This window comes from Anabrus simplex, chromosome 1, assembly GCF_040414725.1.
Source record: "Anabrus simplex isolate iqAnaSimp1 chromosome 1, ASM4041472v1, whole genome shotgun sequence".
NCBI classification, from domain to species: domain Eukaryota; kingdom Metazoa; phylum Arthropoda; class Insecta; order Orthoptera; family Tettigoniidae; genus Anabrus; species Anabrus simplex.
In genome coordinates, this window is record NC_090265.1 from 1,240,448,218 (window position 1) to 1,240,466,633 (window position 18,416).

The 18,416-nt window shown below is 38.3% G+C and overlaps 1 protein-coding gene across 5 annotated transcripts in view; it reads right to left on the minus strand.

The window, feature by feature from the left end:
- Nucleotides 1-18,416, minus strand: part of mub (poly(rC)-binding protein mub) — a 339,328-nt gene that overhangs the window by 13,260 nt on the left and 307,652 nt on the right. For all 5 annotated transcript variants that reach the window (XM_067137631.2, XM_067137630.2, XM_067137627.2 and 2 more), the window contains one exon: nt 5,701-5,829. In XM_067137631.2, the coding sequence (XP_066993732.1) occupies nt 5,701-5,829 (129 nt within the window). The remainder of the gene's footprint in view (nt 1-5,700; nt 5,830-18,416) is intronic.

Sequence of the window (18,416 nt, forward strand, 5' to 3'; positions counted from 1 at the left end):
AAAACAAAGGTCCCGCGTGATTGGCACAATTTAGAGGCTGGTTATGTTCTACTGTAAATGATGTAAATAATGCCTTGGCATTCGCCACAGGATTTACACCTTGGTTTCTACATTAAAAGTTCAGTTTCTGCTTTATTTCTACACATTGGACACTCTCCTAATTTTTTTTTCTTTTTTTTCGTTTGCAAATGCTTTAGTATATCGCATTTCCCGCCATGTGCAACTGAAAAATCACACCTAAATATAGTGCAGAATGTGATTGTTGGTCTCTTTCTGGATTCACTCAAACTCTTCCCTAAAAGCACTTTTAAATACTGCATCATAATTATTCTTTTTTGACATTTTGCCCAAAACAAATATTAACACACAACATGAGCACTTCTGCAGGTCTTGGTCCGGGTAGAATGACTACGGTGCACTACTTCTGAGGTTAGGTTACTCTAAAGAGAATAATTCTCTTTGCAAGCGAGTCAAGCGAATAACACTGTATTATAGACAAAGAGGAGCACATGACTGGCCACCGTGTCCTGTACTGTCATCTGGTAACACAATTATAATAATAATAATATATTATTATTATTATTATTATTAGAAAATGCACACAATGCGCAAAAATTTACATGGAAGAACAGAATTTTGACAAAGATTCTGTTCTAAGTACACAGTACATAGCATGATACCTGTCGCATTGGAGGTTACATCTTTCACACACACACACGATTTTCCGGGTTCGTGAAATCGTTATTAGAACTACTATCGACCAGCCATACTCACGGAAAATTCCAAATTCCCATGGAGGGAATTAGATATTTTTCACCAACAGAGCATGTCAAAAATGAATCATAAAACATATCAGATGTAAGGCTTTTCAGGCGTTTGCTCTATTAACCAGCGTTTCGTCTTAGGTCTGACACTAGACTCATCAGAGTGGGATGTGTCAGACCCTACCCACTGACGCTGGGGGGTGGATAAGTTCACCTGGGCTTCACCTGCAGGTGAACTTATCCACCCCCCAGCGTCAGTGGGTAGGGTCCAACGCATCCCACTCAGATGAGACTAGTGTCAGACCTAAGGCGAAACGCTGGTTAATAGAGCAAAACGCCTGAAAAGCCTTACATCTGATATGATTTTGATGCAGCCATACATCGTTAGAATGAGGAAATCCGCGAGAGTTTAAAATAATACGAAAATTACGGATATGGCTCCGACATTCGGGAGATCTGTCCCAGCGATCAGGAGGAACGATGAAAAATCGGGAGTCTCCCACTCAAATCGGGAGACTTGGCACGTCTGTAATCAGCATAAGGATCGTTAAAATTAATCTCTGAAAAAAAAGGGGGGGGGAGGAAAAAAAGGGGGGGGGGGGAAGAAAGAAAAAGTGGAGTGCTGTTAAAACCAGAGCACATTAATATATCTGACCATTCTTAACCCCCCAAGCCACCAATTTAATCCAGAGCTGCTCACTTTCCAGGCAGTATTTTAACTGAAGCTCAGCAGAGGTTAAGTTAAAGAATTCATACGAAACATAACATTGTGAAAATTTACGACTTCTTACTGAGGTCAACTCCAATGTTTTTGAGCAATATATGTGATGCCTGTTGTTCAAGGTTGTCCATAATCATACGCATATTCACAAAAATATCATTTGGGTGAGATCCAATTTTAAAATTTGTTTCCAGTATATTTACACAGAAAGCAACACATTTACATGAAAATTTCAGTTTATAATTTCCAGGAAAGGCCATATTTTGAAATGCTTTTAGGTCCCATGTATGTATCCCCTGTAGAATTAACAAAATGTAAATATCGGAAGACAAGTTCAAACCTGTCCCTTGCCATTTTTTTGATGGAATATAGTTTTTTTTTTAATCCATCTCTGCTGAAATAGCTCTTCAGATTGGGATTCTGACTTTATGAACATTACAAACCCCAAGAACACACAAATTTCCTCCCATGTCCCTGGCTTCCACCTCCGGGTGCGACAAGTAGACACACTGTCGCGTACCTATTTGTTTCTCGAACAAGTAGGTCAATCACTTGGTCGTCGAAAAATAGCAAAACATCTAAAAACAGACGTGAAATGCTTTCTTGTACCTGACAATGTCGTGAAGGGAATCTCTTGTGTGCTTGTGACATCTACCTCTTGCCACAACCACTGAACAGCGGACGAGTTATTATGGCTGAAGCTGGTTCTTCATCTGCGCTGTCTGCCACATCAGTAACTTCTTGCTGTGCGTGCATAGTCACTGTGCGTATCACTACAGAAAATATCACTTCCCGATATATTAGTTCTACTACCGTCATCTATCCAACCACTAATCTCCGCGCTCGTACGAGAATGAGACCCCCTAGCCATTCCTCTGCGACTGAGTAGCCGCTAGCCTGAGAGGCAAAAAATATCTGCGCAGTAATTGCCTTCGGTGCTTCCAATTCATAAGTGGCAAGAATTATAGTGATCTATAGTTCACAATATATTCTCCAGATAGCAGGAAAGGACGTGATACCTTTCCAAGCAAATGCCTTGAAAGTAAATAGAGCACGGCACATGTCCTATCCCTTATCGATACGATTTAAAAGCACCAGACATCGATCAATTTCGTGTTAGTTCTAATTTACATGCGGACACCCCAAATTCTTAGTCTACCAATAAATTAAATTCTAATTATGAAACAGAGATGGCATGAAATTAGGTAACTTCTCGATTCATAAGGTGAAAACAAATCCCATGTAGCAGCAGTGTTACACGAGTAATAGGCATTCTAACTTCTGCTTGCACTAGCTGTTTGAAGTACGTCGAACCGGCTGAACAAGTAAAATCCCGCGGACATGATATGTACGTCAAACCGGCCCGCGTGGTTAATTGGTAAAATTAATCTCTTAAAATAGTGTCATGTTAAAAATACTGCACATAAAAATGAATGAGTGCATGAATCCTTTGTTGCATCATATGCACTTCTCTGATTTATTATCACAAAGGGAAGTGTGTATTCTCATGGAGAGTTAGTTCATCATTCTTTAAAATTACACCTCTTGAAAATGTACATCTCCCTATGCAATAATTAAACGAGTGCTTATGATGCAACAGAGGATTCATGCAGTCATCCAAATTCATGTGTAGTGCTTTTAATGACATTGTTTATTAATAAGTACCATCATTTTTAAGAATTATTAAGAAGGGTCAAATATTTTAATGTGCACTGGTTTTAAAGAGACATTCATTTTTATCATGACATTAATTTTACGGATCCTCATGATGATTCTAATGTTTTATGGTATATTTTAAAATGCATGTCTTTTGGTTTATTGTGTTAACAGAAAATAATTCTTTACAATTATCTGTCAGCTGATGATGGCCTGATACAAGCTGAAACAAGTATCGACCAACTGTAACCCATCACGAGTAAAAGAAGTATTTATTAGGATGATCTTAAATAACGGAAGTATTTCGCAGCTGATAACTCAATAAGGTTCACAACAAAATTTGTAACTATTAAAGCTTCCTAATTACACATTATGACTACATGTAAATGGTGCTGTGCGGGACGCAGAGTTAACTGAAAGTGCATTGAGATATCTAGGCTGTATGAGAGAGTAGCCAAGGCCCACGCACAGGTGATGCGGAGGCAAGGGTTTTACCCTTAATTGAAATATTGCACTGCCTACCTGGTCACTTGATGGATTTGTTTTATATTTCTTTTACTGATTTTTAAACCTTCTTCTCCAATAATCCAAAATTAAGGACAGGAGGTGTTATAGACGAGTAAATACAGTATGCAAGATAGATATGCCAGCTGTACTTTTTAAAACAAGGCACACATGAAGACTGTAGTCACTATCTCGAACACTTTTTTTTGCTATGGGCTTTACGTCGCACCGACACAGATAGGTCTTATGGCGACGAACACTAATCACAGCTGATGAGATGTAGCACCTCTAAATTAAGTCAATCAATACAAAGTAGAAAGACCAAATTGCCTGTCTTTCAAATAGAACACTCCTTTCAAAAGTGTAAGATCTGGAATTCAAGGAGACACATTGACTATACAACATCTGTTACAAGCCTAGCCAATCCAGGGCTACGGTAGCAGATCAAATAATTCCTCATTCCTGTTTTTCATAATTTTCATGCAGTTAAGCAACAAACAAATGTCAGCATGCTGAGATAAGATGCACCTGTCCCACTGCTTTTCTAAAAGAAGGGGTCACACATCGCTTATGTACAGATCACATTAACCTTCAGAAAACCACCTACAAGCTACAAGGATGATTTAGAACTTTAAATAACCTATACATCAAGCAATCATTTGATTCCCCATGACAGCCAATATTGCGATTAAGTCAAGGGATGCACTTGTTTCTTTGTTTAAAAATAAACCTGGCATGCAATGGGTGGGATTCAGATCATAGCTGCCTTTGGTGTCACTTGGTAATACCGCTGCCAACCCCAAATAATTTAGCTTAGATAACATCACATGGAATGCTGACATCATAGAAGATCACTGCTCACTTAAACCAGATCTTCAAAATGTACCAGCATTTTGAAACAGAATAGGTTGCATTTAATTTAATTTTGGTGACCTAATAAAACTGCAATAATTACACACCTTGTACAATTTAGTACATTCCAATTGTTGCTTTACAGTTCATTAGCCTTTTCCTAGTTCTTCATCAACTGTGTTTTCTACATACTTTTTTTTTAAATCTAGTCTTCCTAGAGCCCCATAGTCATCAATTTCCGTTTCATAGCCAGTTATAAGCACGTCACTTGTTTGTACAAACACTTCTGGAATATTTCCAAGTAGCGACCGGGTAGCAAAAGCATCAAACTTTAGTTGAACTTTGCTCTTACACATGATCTCTACCCCAATGTACGAAGAGTCAAGATGATTAGTTTATTATGTATTAAATAAGAGAGAGCAAAGTCAACGTCTTATGTCTCAGTAAAATTGCATGGAATATAACACTGCATCTTTAAATAGAGAAATTAGGTAAGAAAAACACCTACTTTCAAATTCATATTTGATACGAATAACAAAAGATTACTTTTGAAGACCTGCACACGTTCCGTAAATCCTGCACTACGGCAGCAACAATGAATATCACACCATCTGCACAACTAATGAAGAAAATTACCAACTGTTCTAACAGCGAGTAGAAAAATCATGAAATACTTCAGAGGTGTTGGACTAAGGGTAAATTAACTGGTTCTAATACTGTCTTACCTCACTTCTCTTTTATGGAACATACTGAATAATCCCAAGAAGGAGTAAACGATTGCATACAAAAATATGAAAGCTGCTTGAAAGCAATTGAAGCGATGATTGGAACCAAGGATGTAAACAAAGTGAAATTTACATTTCAGGAATAGAAGAGGCGAGGACAGGAACACTGCAGAAATAGCACCGGTTAGAAACGGTTGGGAGCAACGGTGTAGTGGATTATGTAAGAGGACCCTGGAAAAATAAGGTTCAAGTCTCAGGTTACATCACCAAGGTTGATAGCAGATATCTCTCAGGACAGGAACAACATTGTGATGGAACATACAGAGGACCCCCGGAAAGAAAAAGGTCAAGACTCAGGCCTAGCCAAGTCAGACTGAAAATTCTTCTTGTCCTTTGTGTGACGTATCTTCAAGATTATTAAAAGAGCTGAAAAATAACACATTTAAAGAAAATTTTAACCGAGTAAAGCAGATCCTACCTCATGTTGATCAGATACTGTGCAAGGGCTACAGCATCAGGATTGCCAGTAATGGTGATTGTTCTATCTGTGCTGCCACCCTCTCGCTCTTCACAATTTGATATACGAATCATAGCACCACTAATTTGCCTGTGTACAAAAAAAAAAATCAAAAATTAAATAACAATGAAATACATATATATTACTCATAACAACAATAATTAACTAAATTTATCCTTAGGCCTAATATCAAATTTGTAGAATTTCCAATTACAGATATTCTTTACCCACACATATTCATAATAGTTTATTGGTAGAGGTCTAGAAAGTTAACTAATGCTCTTCAGTCTAAAATAATGCACATCTTTCATAACACTAATTATAAAACAGAATAATCAGATTATTGACAACACAAATATATACTGACACAAAACCACATATTCATTTATTTTTTTTTCTGAGATTTGCCTCTTCCAGCAGCATCCAAGGGCTAATACATGGAGCAGAACAGAAGAATAACTAAGGATAATTTCACAAAGTAGAGTAGCTGTGCAGTTTGACAATAGCCATAAAGAAGGAATGAAGTTATACCTTACCATCCAGAATAAATCTACAATCTAAAACAGTTTCAACAAAATCCTATTTTGAAACAATTTCTATACACACAATCTTTTATCTGTCATATTTTCAGCCTGGAGACTAGTTGGATCTTTCAATGGTTGAACAGTTATAGAAAAACTGCAATAACCGTCAGTAGACCATAACAAGGTGTACAGACATTAGGAGCAAGGTATTGCCTTGCTCAGTAAATTCCTTCAAATACAGAAAGTTCAATAGACAAAGGAACCCCCTCCCTCACGAGTGATACTGAAGACCTCTGTAATATTGGGATAAATTGTTTGAATCCGAAAAGTGCTTAATAATTATTTGTGTTACGAGTAACACTACGGACATCAACCTTTCAAAATGACTGGAAAGAGTCAAGACACTAAAGATTTATACTAGGCTTGGAGAACAGTTGTGGAAGGATACAAAGTGGAAGGAAAAAAAAAAGAACTTACAAGAATGTCAAATCGCACATAAGATTACCTTATCAGATACAAAAAAAGAAGAATGTTAAATGGTGTTCTAGAAATGGCCAAGTGCTGAAATATAACACTGAGGGAATCCTTTAACATGACTACATACAGTAGAACCTTGATAATTCGAAATCTGTTAATTTGAAATCCCGCCTAAATTCAAAGAAGCTCTCGTTCCCAAAAACATGAATACAGTTTTGCATGTTATTTAAATTGTTTAATTCGAAATACAGATAATTCATAATTTGAAGTACAATGTCTTCCCCATTACCGAAATTTCGACTTTTAATTCGAAACTGCCTTTACGTTTTAAAACAATAGTACATCACAGAGTAAATTTATCCACGTGATAATAGAACGCGTGTTCCGGAACGTGGAGGGGTAGCTTTCCGCATTTACACTCACTTCGGTGGGTCTACAGTGCGCTTCACGATTGCTAAGTTGAATGAAATCTGAATTCTGTATTCAACTTTTTATGGAACGCCATAATATCACGCAACAGGCAGTGTGCGGAAAAACAGAATCCGCGAACACTTCCGATGCCGACAGTTGATGAAAAACGTGGCTCGTGTGATAAATTCGTAGACACCGAACAATTTTGTCATTGCCGATGAAAATGCATTACTTTATTTTAATGCGAGCCCAAACGGTCTTATGTATGGTTTTAAAGAAGAAAATGCCAGCCAGGGAATCGTACACGGGTGGGGGATGGGAGTCATTGCAGTGCGTTACAATGCACACGGAAGCGAGAAACTTTATCTCCTCGTCATAGGAAAGTTCGATAAGCCACAATGTTTTAAGGGCGTTGGGCAAATTCCATGCCAGTACAAAGCATCTAAAAATGCAAACAGTACAGAAATCCTAAAAATAATGCATTTGCACAGGGGAACCAGCATAATTTATCCTCGTCTTTGAATTGTGTGATTTTTTCTTTCGTTGCGTGAGGTTATGCTTGCCAGTGAGATATCCAAGTGCATTATTTGAATACTGTAAATGCACCTTGGATACATTTAAGAAATAGTTCTTTTTTCATGCCATTTGAAAGGTATAAACTGTTAATCAAGGTTAACTGCATGCAGTAACGGACCTTAGAAAATTTTGTAACGCGGCAAGGGTTGGTACTTCTGAATTGCAAACTGGCGGTTAATTCGAAATTACGCAATTCGAAGTCCGATTTTTGAGTCCCAACGACTTCGAATTAATGAGGGTTTACTGTATTGATATTTCTGCAATGTCCAGCCAGTGAATTCTGCCGGGACTTCATTCGATAAACTTAAGCATAAGTGGTGTTTCAACCACTGCACCACCTAGGCAGTCAAAAAGAAAGAGAAAAGGCTATATAAAATATGTGATAGCATTTCCATGGTAGGCATCACTAAAAAAGATTACTGGATATTGACTCGATTTGGGCGTATCTTACACACGTCACTTGCACAACTTTGTCAATGCCAACATGAGGCTGCTGTTTACCACCTGACATTTTGTATTCTCAAACAGTTACCAGATTTTCTTGTGCAATTAATGCACTTTATGGATACAAATTACACACGATAACTTCGGATGCGTAAATTATTTGAGGAATTCAGATAAAATAATACAAAATATTGATTTGCATTCCACATATTCAAGTCCTTTACATTTAATAGATACATCAAATATAATATACACGCAATTGGTTCAACTCATTTGCGGTTAATCATCATTTGGCGTAAAATTCTGGCGTGTGACTTTTTCTCAAAACGATATATTAGATAAGGTGGATACGCGGGTTTAAAGTCCTGACACTGGAAAATATTCTTCCCGTTAGGAGCCGACAATACAACCTGAAGTGAAATAAACTTGTACTAATGAAAGTACAATTCAATTAAGCACATCATAATGACATGCCGGCAAAAAAAAAAAAAAAAAACGTCCAACACTAGAAAGGCAGGGCATCGAAGGAGGGACCTCTGTTATATTTCCCCATACCGTTCGTATCCAATCTTGTACGAGTGACGTGTCCATCCAACCTTGTTTTTGGATACGAACATGGATATCTTGCAGAAACTTTTCTTTAGGCATCGGTTTTCGTTTTTGAACATAAGATGCAAGCTTTCTGCCATCACCTGTTACCGCAAGCATTGCCAAAGAGAATTGCATTGCAGTACATCGTCCTTTTTCGCTTCCAGTAGCACGTATGTTAACACTATGTCCCTTTCTTATTGATTGTTCAACTTTGTGGCATACGGAAACTGATTGGCGTCTGACCTATGGTTCCTATTTGGCTGAGCAAATATTCCTCCGCTTTTCAATCACAAGGCAATGAAAATCAATTACTTTTTGGTTGAAATCATTCCGCATTTTGTGGCATAATGGTCTTTGTTGAACAGAAAGCCCATTTCCCTTCATAAAATTTATCACCAAGCCATGGCTAACCTTCAAATCCGAGACACTGATTCCATGTGCAGCAGCCTTTTCTCGTCCTTTAAAATACAGCATTTTGTGTGAAACGCCATATCCAACGCCGCATAACAAAATCACATATTTAAGCAGATCCTCCCCTACTATCAGAAACTTGCCGCTTTTTGGTCTGTGATATGCTTTGCGAGACTTCTTGGTCGCTTGATGTGCACATCTCTGTTGCAGCCGTAGCGCAAGGTGCACTCTGACCCTGAATGCTTGCGGCCCACTGCCATATTCCCGCACGTTCCGGCGTAAATCACCGCAAGTTTATATGATGCAGTATTAGCGGAATACTTGCTCACTGTGGACTAAAACAATTTTGAGATCAGAGAATACTCGTGTCTCATACCCGAAACACTCGTAAAATACGTTTGTACCAGACTGGAAGAGAGGGTCACTAGTCACTTCTGCGCTGATTCACTGAACTAGAGCAGTGGTATTTCTTACCAGCTGATAACACATTGCCAGATATTTGGCATGCCCTGTTTCCCAATACATGCGTAGTCATCTTTATTCGAAATGCACCCGGAACTGTGTGATGGATGTTCGAAGAAGTGGATGCTTCAAATACGTGAACATTTCTTTCTCTCCACTTTGGACCCAAAAATATAGGGGAGCGTAAATTATGCGAGAAAATATGGTAAGCTAAGAATGGAAAAAATAATGTTCCTCAACACAGGAGTAAGAAATACCCTTCCTTAAATAGCAATGTATCACTTGCATGGCAGCCACGACCATATTATTTATGTTTCATTTTCCATATTGATTGGATTCAAGAAAAGTGCTCCACTGATCAATACTTATTTATTGCGAATGGATTATTAGAATAGTACCGGTTTCACAATAAATACATATTGATCGGTGGAACACTTTACTTGTCTATACAGCCACTACCATACACCGTATTTACCAGCGTATCTCTCTCTCTCTCTCTCTCTCTCTCTCTCTCACACACGCACGGCTTTCAGAGACGAAGAAAATTAAAAAATAAATCTCGCATATAAGAACCCCCAACTTAATTCATCAAACAACAACGATTCCGCTTCGAAGCGAGTACAAGTCTTATTGCAGCTCTGATGACATTGCAAAAATTTGTGAATAGTTTCGTCCGTACGACCTACGGCAATGAAAACACATCGAATCCATATGGTACACCTGTGTTCCGTAGTACAGAAATGTCCGCCTCCATACCTTAGGTCTACTGCAGCTCTGATGAAGTCGTCAACTAGGCGAATAGGCCTAGCTTTGTGTCCGACCCGCGCATTGCAAGCATGCATCAGCCATGCTATATGTCTGTGTTTTGTGGTTAATAATGTCCACTAGCGTAATGCTTAGCACAATTAGTTACTGGTCTCGGGAGTCTGACTTCGAATCCCGGTACCGTACTGCCAGAGATTTACGAATGACAGGAAGGTTGATATGCGGTAAAAGCGGTACATGGAACTCCCCTCCACTGGGGGTTTGTCTAAAAAGAGCTGTACCACCACGGGATGAGGAAACTAGTTGACTTTAGTTGAGAAAGATTTGCAGTTGTTGCTATTTATACAGCAGGCGAGATCATTAACAAAGTGGTCGTTTAACATCTCGCAACTCGAGCCAATATAGGTATATATTTGGAGAGAAGTAAGTTTAAAATGTGATAAAAGCTATCCAATTAAAACAATTGTTTTACCCGCCAACGTACCTAACAATAATAATTTTGTCCCCACGTACTTGAAATGATTTCGGCCTAGGGTATGCGTTAATAAAAAAGGAGATAAAGTACGAAATTAAACGCATTACTGCCACACCTGTAGATATCAATAAATGCGGTATATTTTCCTGTTATTTATTTTTATTCTTTCCGTCAAGGAACTTTTGGCACTATCAGGGCAATAATATACCTGACGTAAACAATGGGGTCTGTCTTATCTCACCGACAGCTGTGTACGTAAATCCGGATGTGATAAATGTAGAGAACAAGCATGAAACGTGCTTAAAAATAAGGGTCTGTGTTTCAACAACCGCAGTTATCAAAAGAATGTTTCCAGTTACTATGTATTACATTTGGAAGTACAACTCATAATATACGCTAGTTATCAGCTGATGGTTTGGCATGCCTTCTACAGTACGGCTTTATTCAGGAGTGGCTTCTGCTACATATACACCAACAGGGAATATCAGAGACCATCTCCAGAAACCATTCGGGAATAGATTCACACCCTTTAGACTCTTATAGACTGGAACAAATTTATTTTTAAAAGGTTCAAAAGGACGGGACCTCGTATGCTCTCGATTGCAGTGCATGGCTCAAAGAGAATGAAGCACGGCTGACATGACTGGCGAGATGGCAGTGAAGATGACATCACTTGAATTGCCGACACGCCGGGAGCAGAGTAGGGAAGTTGGCGGCGCAAGGCGATAATTCAAATCGAAGCAGTGATCAGGTTTACTGTGTGGTAGGCCTACTGCTGCACTGACAGAGACACATGACTGGCCATTAAGTTCTTTTTTACCATAATGCAATTATATGAAGACACTATACCCTTATCCCTTTTTTCTACGAGGTGAGACGAATCTTCGTAGCGAGTTTTTACGACTGTATACCCTTCCTGATGTCAACTTCACCAGAGGAATTAATGAGATGTAACGAGACATGATATGAGTAACTGAAATGGACTTTTATATGTACCGTAGGCCAAAAAGTTGTCTTCACCCTTTATTGTATTTTTACGTTAAGAAATTCTGCCTTCGGACGAAAATAGACAGTATAACTTAAACACATTCTAAGTTTGTTAAACAATAGTAGAGAATGTTTACAAGTACAATTTATAGCTCTTTATAGCCTAGAAGTGGTGTGTTCGCTGAACAAAATTTTGAGGTTATCGCACATTGGACCCCCGTTTACTATTTTTGGCTGTAAAAGTGGGGGGAAAAAGGGGGTCTAATACGCGAGTAAATACGGTAATTCCAAACACCATCTACAAGTTTTTGCAAAAGTACTGCTTCTGAAAATTGGATGTAGGTCATATTCAAGCCTTTCATATCATTGTCATACAATACATTGTTCTGTATGCACAGCAGTGCAGTAATGCTCTGACATTTACTTCCATGTTAACAGAGCCATCTGGTTAACTGTGTCAACCTCTCCTTTGGTGCTGTTGTAAAATAAGACCATATCTGGATTGTGTTTGTCATAGTCACATCTTGTCCTGTGTGTTGGGTTGAATGCATGATGATATTATATTTAGGTTTTTCCTTCACAATGTGGACTGTTAGGATCACTGTCAGTGAAAGCAAATATAGATGAATGAATCTATCAAAAAAATATTTTTAAATAGCTCTTTAATAGATTCAGACAAGTCAATTCAGGATCAAACATAATACCTATTATGGTCAAGTTTATCAACAACAGATTAATTTTTTTTTGCTAGTTGCTTTACGTTGCACCGACACAGATAGGTCTTAAGGCGACGATGGGACAGGAAGGGCCTAGGAGTTGGAAGGAAGTGGCCGTGGCCTTAATTAAGGTACAGCCCCAGCAACAGATTAATGAAGCGGTCTATTTTCTGCTTTCTTCAGTTCCTCGGGTATATGCTTCCAATTTGGCAGCAAAGTGCCAACTAAAACAAGGTGAAAGTCATTCCATAATGTCTCAGCAAGTTCAACAGATGTGCAGTACTTACCTGTTGTCACATTTCTAACATACTTTTTTATAGGCTCTACTAGCCTGACCAATGCCATAGGACTAATTTCAGTTCTGGGTTCATTGTCCTTTTTCGCGGTGTACACTTCGATTTTCAGAATGTTACTTGTTTCCGCCACACAACATTCTTATCAAAATTCCATATTTACCAGGTATGTCCTTCATAAAAAAATTAAAATGGACCGCTTTCCCGAAACAAAGACAACACTCCATCAATGGGCACATTCACCACAGGGGAATGCACTTTCGGCAACAGTGTATTCACCTTCTCATACAGTTCTCGTAGAGCTGCAGATTTCGTTTTATTAAAATTCGTATCCACCCGATTCAATACCAAAAATGCTGTTAAGATGAAATTACAACATGTATATTTTATCAGGACTACTTTTGACGCTTTATATTGCGTCATCATCAGCTGATATACACTGGAAACATTGGCAAACATATATAAGTTTATCTACGTCACACACATTATAAAAACTATGATAAAGACTTAAAAACCCTATTATAATTATACTATTTCAGAGTCCATATTGTCCAAGACTTGCAATTATTAAACTTAGGATTGCTAAAATCTGATGCAATTTGGTTTAAATAATCATTAAAATTAAACAAAACTAATAATAAAATTGTGATTCTTTGTCACCATGACTACTGGACTTTCTCAATAAATTAAAGTATATACAGTAGAAATCCATTAAACTCCGCTATTGTCCAGTCCCAAGTCCGGAATGAGAAAGGAGGAGGGTTTGCTGTTCTGGCACCCGGCTGTAAAACTGCCAACACCGAGTGTTGGGCGGGGGAAAATAACCTGACTCCCTAAGGGGGCCAACGCCTTCGGGCGAATGAGCCCCTTTGGGTGGGGTGATGGTCCCCACAGTGGAGGAAATGCCACTGGAATCCATTATGCAGCGTCTGTTCTCCAGGTTAGGGGCGGCTGCACAAAATGTCTGTACTCCAGAGGAGCGACCTCATTATCACCTCACTGGATCACATCCAGAGTTGTAATTCGGGACCTAGTCCCACACAGGTGACACCTTGACAGTCAACCATGGAAGGTCTTTTAAGGAATACTCCACCGGCTGAACCAAGAGTTCAGAGAAGGCAGCATTGATATGGTGGGCTGCCACCTGAAAGATACCGTGAAGTTGGAGGCACGGAAATACCCCAGTACATACACGCTCGACACAAAACCAAGAATCAAAGCAAAGCAGATAACCCACTTCTCTACATACAATATAAACTCACTCATGCAAACCGGTAAACTAAAAGTGATCACCGACATAATGGACCAACACAAATTTCTTATCATGGGATTACAGGAAATTAGTAACACTGACCAGGATACCTTCGAATTTCAAGGGTACAGACTCTTATAAAGGTATACCCGGGAAGAGAGTGATGAAGAATGTCCCACAATTTGGAACAGGGTTCTTGGTCAGCCTTAAAATAATAAACTCAGTTCAAGAATTCAAACAGTCTGCACGACTCTCAACGCTCACCTTAAAGGCATCTAATAAATATACTACAATAAATGCTCATGCTCCCACCCAATGATAAAAACAACTCCTCCAAAGACCATGAGGAAACAGAAGATTTTGGGACCTATTGGACCAGACCATAGATAATATCCCCAAACACCATGTAAAATTATTAATAGGCGACTTCAATGCTCACCTAGGCAGACAAAGAAAATACCGTGACATCATTGGAAAATGGCCAGCACACAGGAAAACAAAAATGGAGAGAGATCTGTGTAGAAACCATAATTTAATCTCAAAATCTACATGTTTTAAGAGGAAACTTCAAAAACTTAAAACATGGAAACACCCTGACTACACTAAAGGACAATGGCAACTTGATCACATCTGCATGGACAAATACCACCACAAAGAGATCTATAACGTCAAAGTCCTCCGAGGAATAGACACATATTCAGATCACTACGTAGTTAAAATTAAACTCACTCCCCAGAGGAGACAACAAAAGCATGCCCTTAAAACTGAAAGAAAAATAGATCCTACCCAACTAATCAACAACAAAAATTACCAGAAAGAAACTGAAAAAATAATACACAACCTTAAACAAAGTGCAGAAGACCTGGCTCCAATTAAACCACGTAAAAAACACCAATGGTGGAACAGTGAATGTGATGAAACAGTGGAGAAAAGACATCAGGCATGGCTATTACATCAGTCCCACAGAAATATCCTATCAAAATCTAGTAAAGCAGAGAAAAGAAACTACCCAAGTCTTACAAAGAATAAAAAGACATCATAAGGACACACTGCAGCCAATTGAAGAACAATTCAATAAAGCTCAATAAAACTCAATTAAGGGACTACTACAAAACCTTCAGAAAGCAGCTCCAAAAACATGAACCCCCGACCCTACTGATGAAGGATGAAAATGGTAAGCTGGCTCATAACAATAAAGACAATGCAGAAATTCTGGCTAAATATTTCAGCAAGCTTTTAAATTGTGAGGAACCTATAGAACTCCTTCGACAACGATAAAAACACCACCAGAGAACATCAATCCCCCCCACAATAAAGGTAGTCTACCAAGCTCTGAATAAATTAAAAAACTACAAAGCACCAGGAGAAGATCAGAAGTTTGCAGAAATCTGGAAATATGCAGGAACATCAGCAAAAGTTGCCCTCCATCAACAACTTGTCTCTATCTGGATTAAAGAAGAATTACCAGAACTCTGGACAACAGCCCTCATTCAGCCACTGCACAAAAAAGGAGATAAAACCGACCCTAATAACTACAGGGGAATCTCGCTCTAAAGACATAACATACAAAATCTTTTCAATAATCATCCTTAATAGGATAAGTTTACAACTTGAGAAAGAACTAGGAGAATATCAAGGAGGTTTCAGACCCTTGAGGAGTTGTCTTGATCAGATCATGAGTCTTAAGTTGATAATGGACTATAACAGGAGAAGAAACAGAGATAGGGTGATAACATTTGTAGATTTCAAGAAAGCTTACGATTGCATCCATAGAGAATCTCTGTCTACAATTTTGAGACACGGACTGCACCCCAAATTAATAAACATGACAAAACTGACTCGCGCCAACACCAAATCAAAAGTGAAGTTTAGGGGTGAAACATCAGAGATATTCAAAATTAAAACGGTACTACGGCAGGGAGATGGACTCCCACCACTATTATTTAACTGTGCTCTAGAAATGGTAATGAGGGAATGGTTTAGGAAATGTCCCCCTAAAATAATGACTGGCCAAAAAATCAACACAAACTGCCTGGGTTTCACTGACGATTTAGCATTACTAGCAGTGGACATAAAAGACGCAAAAAACCAGATATCAGAACTTCAAAACATTGCAAATAAAACTGGCCGCAAAATATCATTTGATAAAACAGAAATTATAACCCAAAAACCAACACAACTAAAAGAAGTTACCATAAATGATAATAAAATCAAAATAGTAACTCACTAGATATCTTGGAGAAGTAATAACACATAACGTAAATGAAAACATCTCCATCCAAACAAGAACAAACAGATTAGCTAAAGCACATAAATTAACATGGGATATCTACAAAAGGAAATGTCTTATCAATAAATACAAAAATTAAACACTACAACACATTTATAAAACCAGAAGCCACATATGGAGCAGAAAAACTTTACCTGAATAAACAATCAAAGACTGACAGACTTCAGAAAATTAGAATTAGAATCTATCAAAAAACTATTAAATAGCTCTTTAACAGATTCAGACAAGTCAATTCAGGATCAAACATAATACCTATTATGGTCAAGTTTATCAACAATAGATCAATGAAGCGGTCTATTTTCTGCTTTCTAATTAGAATTTAGAATTATATTCTGGAGTCAGGCTGCAATTGCGAACATTGCAGTACTTCACCAGCATGTGGAATGAGGTAGCCATCAATTACGTGCAATGACTGGAGTATTTGAATGAGATGGCATGCATTCAGGTACATGGAGGACATTTTGAGGACTTATTGTAATAGAATACAAAGAGCTAGCACCCATTACAGATACTATGCATAAGAGGAGACTGGGATTCTTTGGACATATCATGAGGATGCAGGATTCGAGACTTCTGAAACAACTAGTACAACACAATCTCGCCTCAAAAAATACCACAACAGGATGTAAATGGATCGGAGAAGTAATAGAGGATCTGAAGGAAATAGGCCTTACAAGAGAAGACACCACAAATAAGATAAAATTGAACACAAAACTCAAGGATACAAACCTTCGCTTTACCCTTACACAAAACAAGCCAACAACATGCATATTTTCAACTGAGGAAAGGGCATAAAGATTGGAGCATCTGAAGAAGTACTGGGAGGACCACAAAGCCCGAACAATCCCTTCAAAGAGACCTGAACGACGGACTGACTAAAGTGATCCTATGTGGTCATAAAAGAAGAAGAAGTCCATTATAGTGAATTGTCGTTACATACAATTTTTCGTAAAAGCCAGGGGGAACCCCCCCCCCCCCAGATTAAAATCAGGAAGAAACAGCGATCAGTTTGTTCAAAACTTGAGTTTTCACGGAAGATATCCAGGCAGGGCCTCCGAGGACCACAGTCATAATAAATTGCTTTTAGTAAGGAGATATATTGTTTTAAATTGTTGAGAATAAGTTATATTGTTATTTGAGTAATAACTTTGCTATTTTAATAAACTAAATTACCGTATTCTCACGTAATTAATGCACATTTTTGACGAAAAAAATACAGGCGAAAACGTCAGATGCGCAAATTATTCAAGGAATTCAGATATTTGAAAATATTTACAATGCATTTATATTTAAAATACATATCAAATAAAATATATAAACACAATTTGTTCAATTCATTTGCGATTGTTGTCATTCGGCATAAAATTCCGGAAGAGATATTTTCTGCAAAGTCAAATAAGGCACCGATACATCAGGTAAGTTGGACACGTGGGTTTGAAGTACCGACACTAAAAAATATTCTTTCCATTACGAGCTGACAATACGATCTGAAATGAAATAAACTTGAACTAACAAAAGTACAATTCGTGCAAGTACATAATGACATACTGGAGAAAAAAAAAAACCTGTCCAGCACGAGAAGAACCGGGCATCGAAGAAGGGACCCTGCTCGATTTCTCCAAACCATTCGTATCCAATCTTGTACGAGTGACGTGTCTATGCACCCTTTTTCTCGGATATGAACGCAGAAATTTTTCTTTAGTCATTTCTTTTCGTTTTAGAACAACGTAAGGCGGAATCTTTCTGCCATCAGCTGTTACAGCAAGCACTGCAGTGCATCATTTTTTGCCTCTGTTACTGCGTACGATAACACTATCTTCCCCTACTTTCAGAAACTTACCGCCTTGTGGTCCGTGAAATGTTATGCGAGACTTGTAGGTCGCATGATGTGCGATTCTCTGTTACTGTGGATGCGAAAGTTGCATCTGGACACTAAATACTTGTAGCCTGCTGCCCTATGCCCGTATGTTTCAGTAACTGATCACCACAAGTTTATATGATGC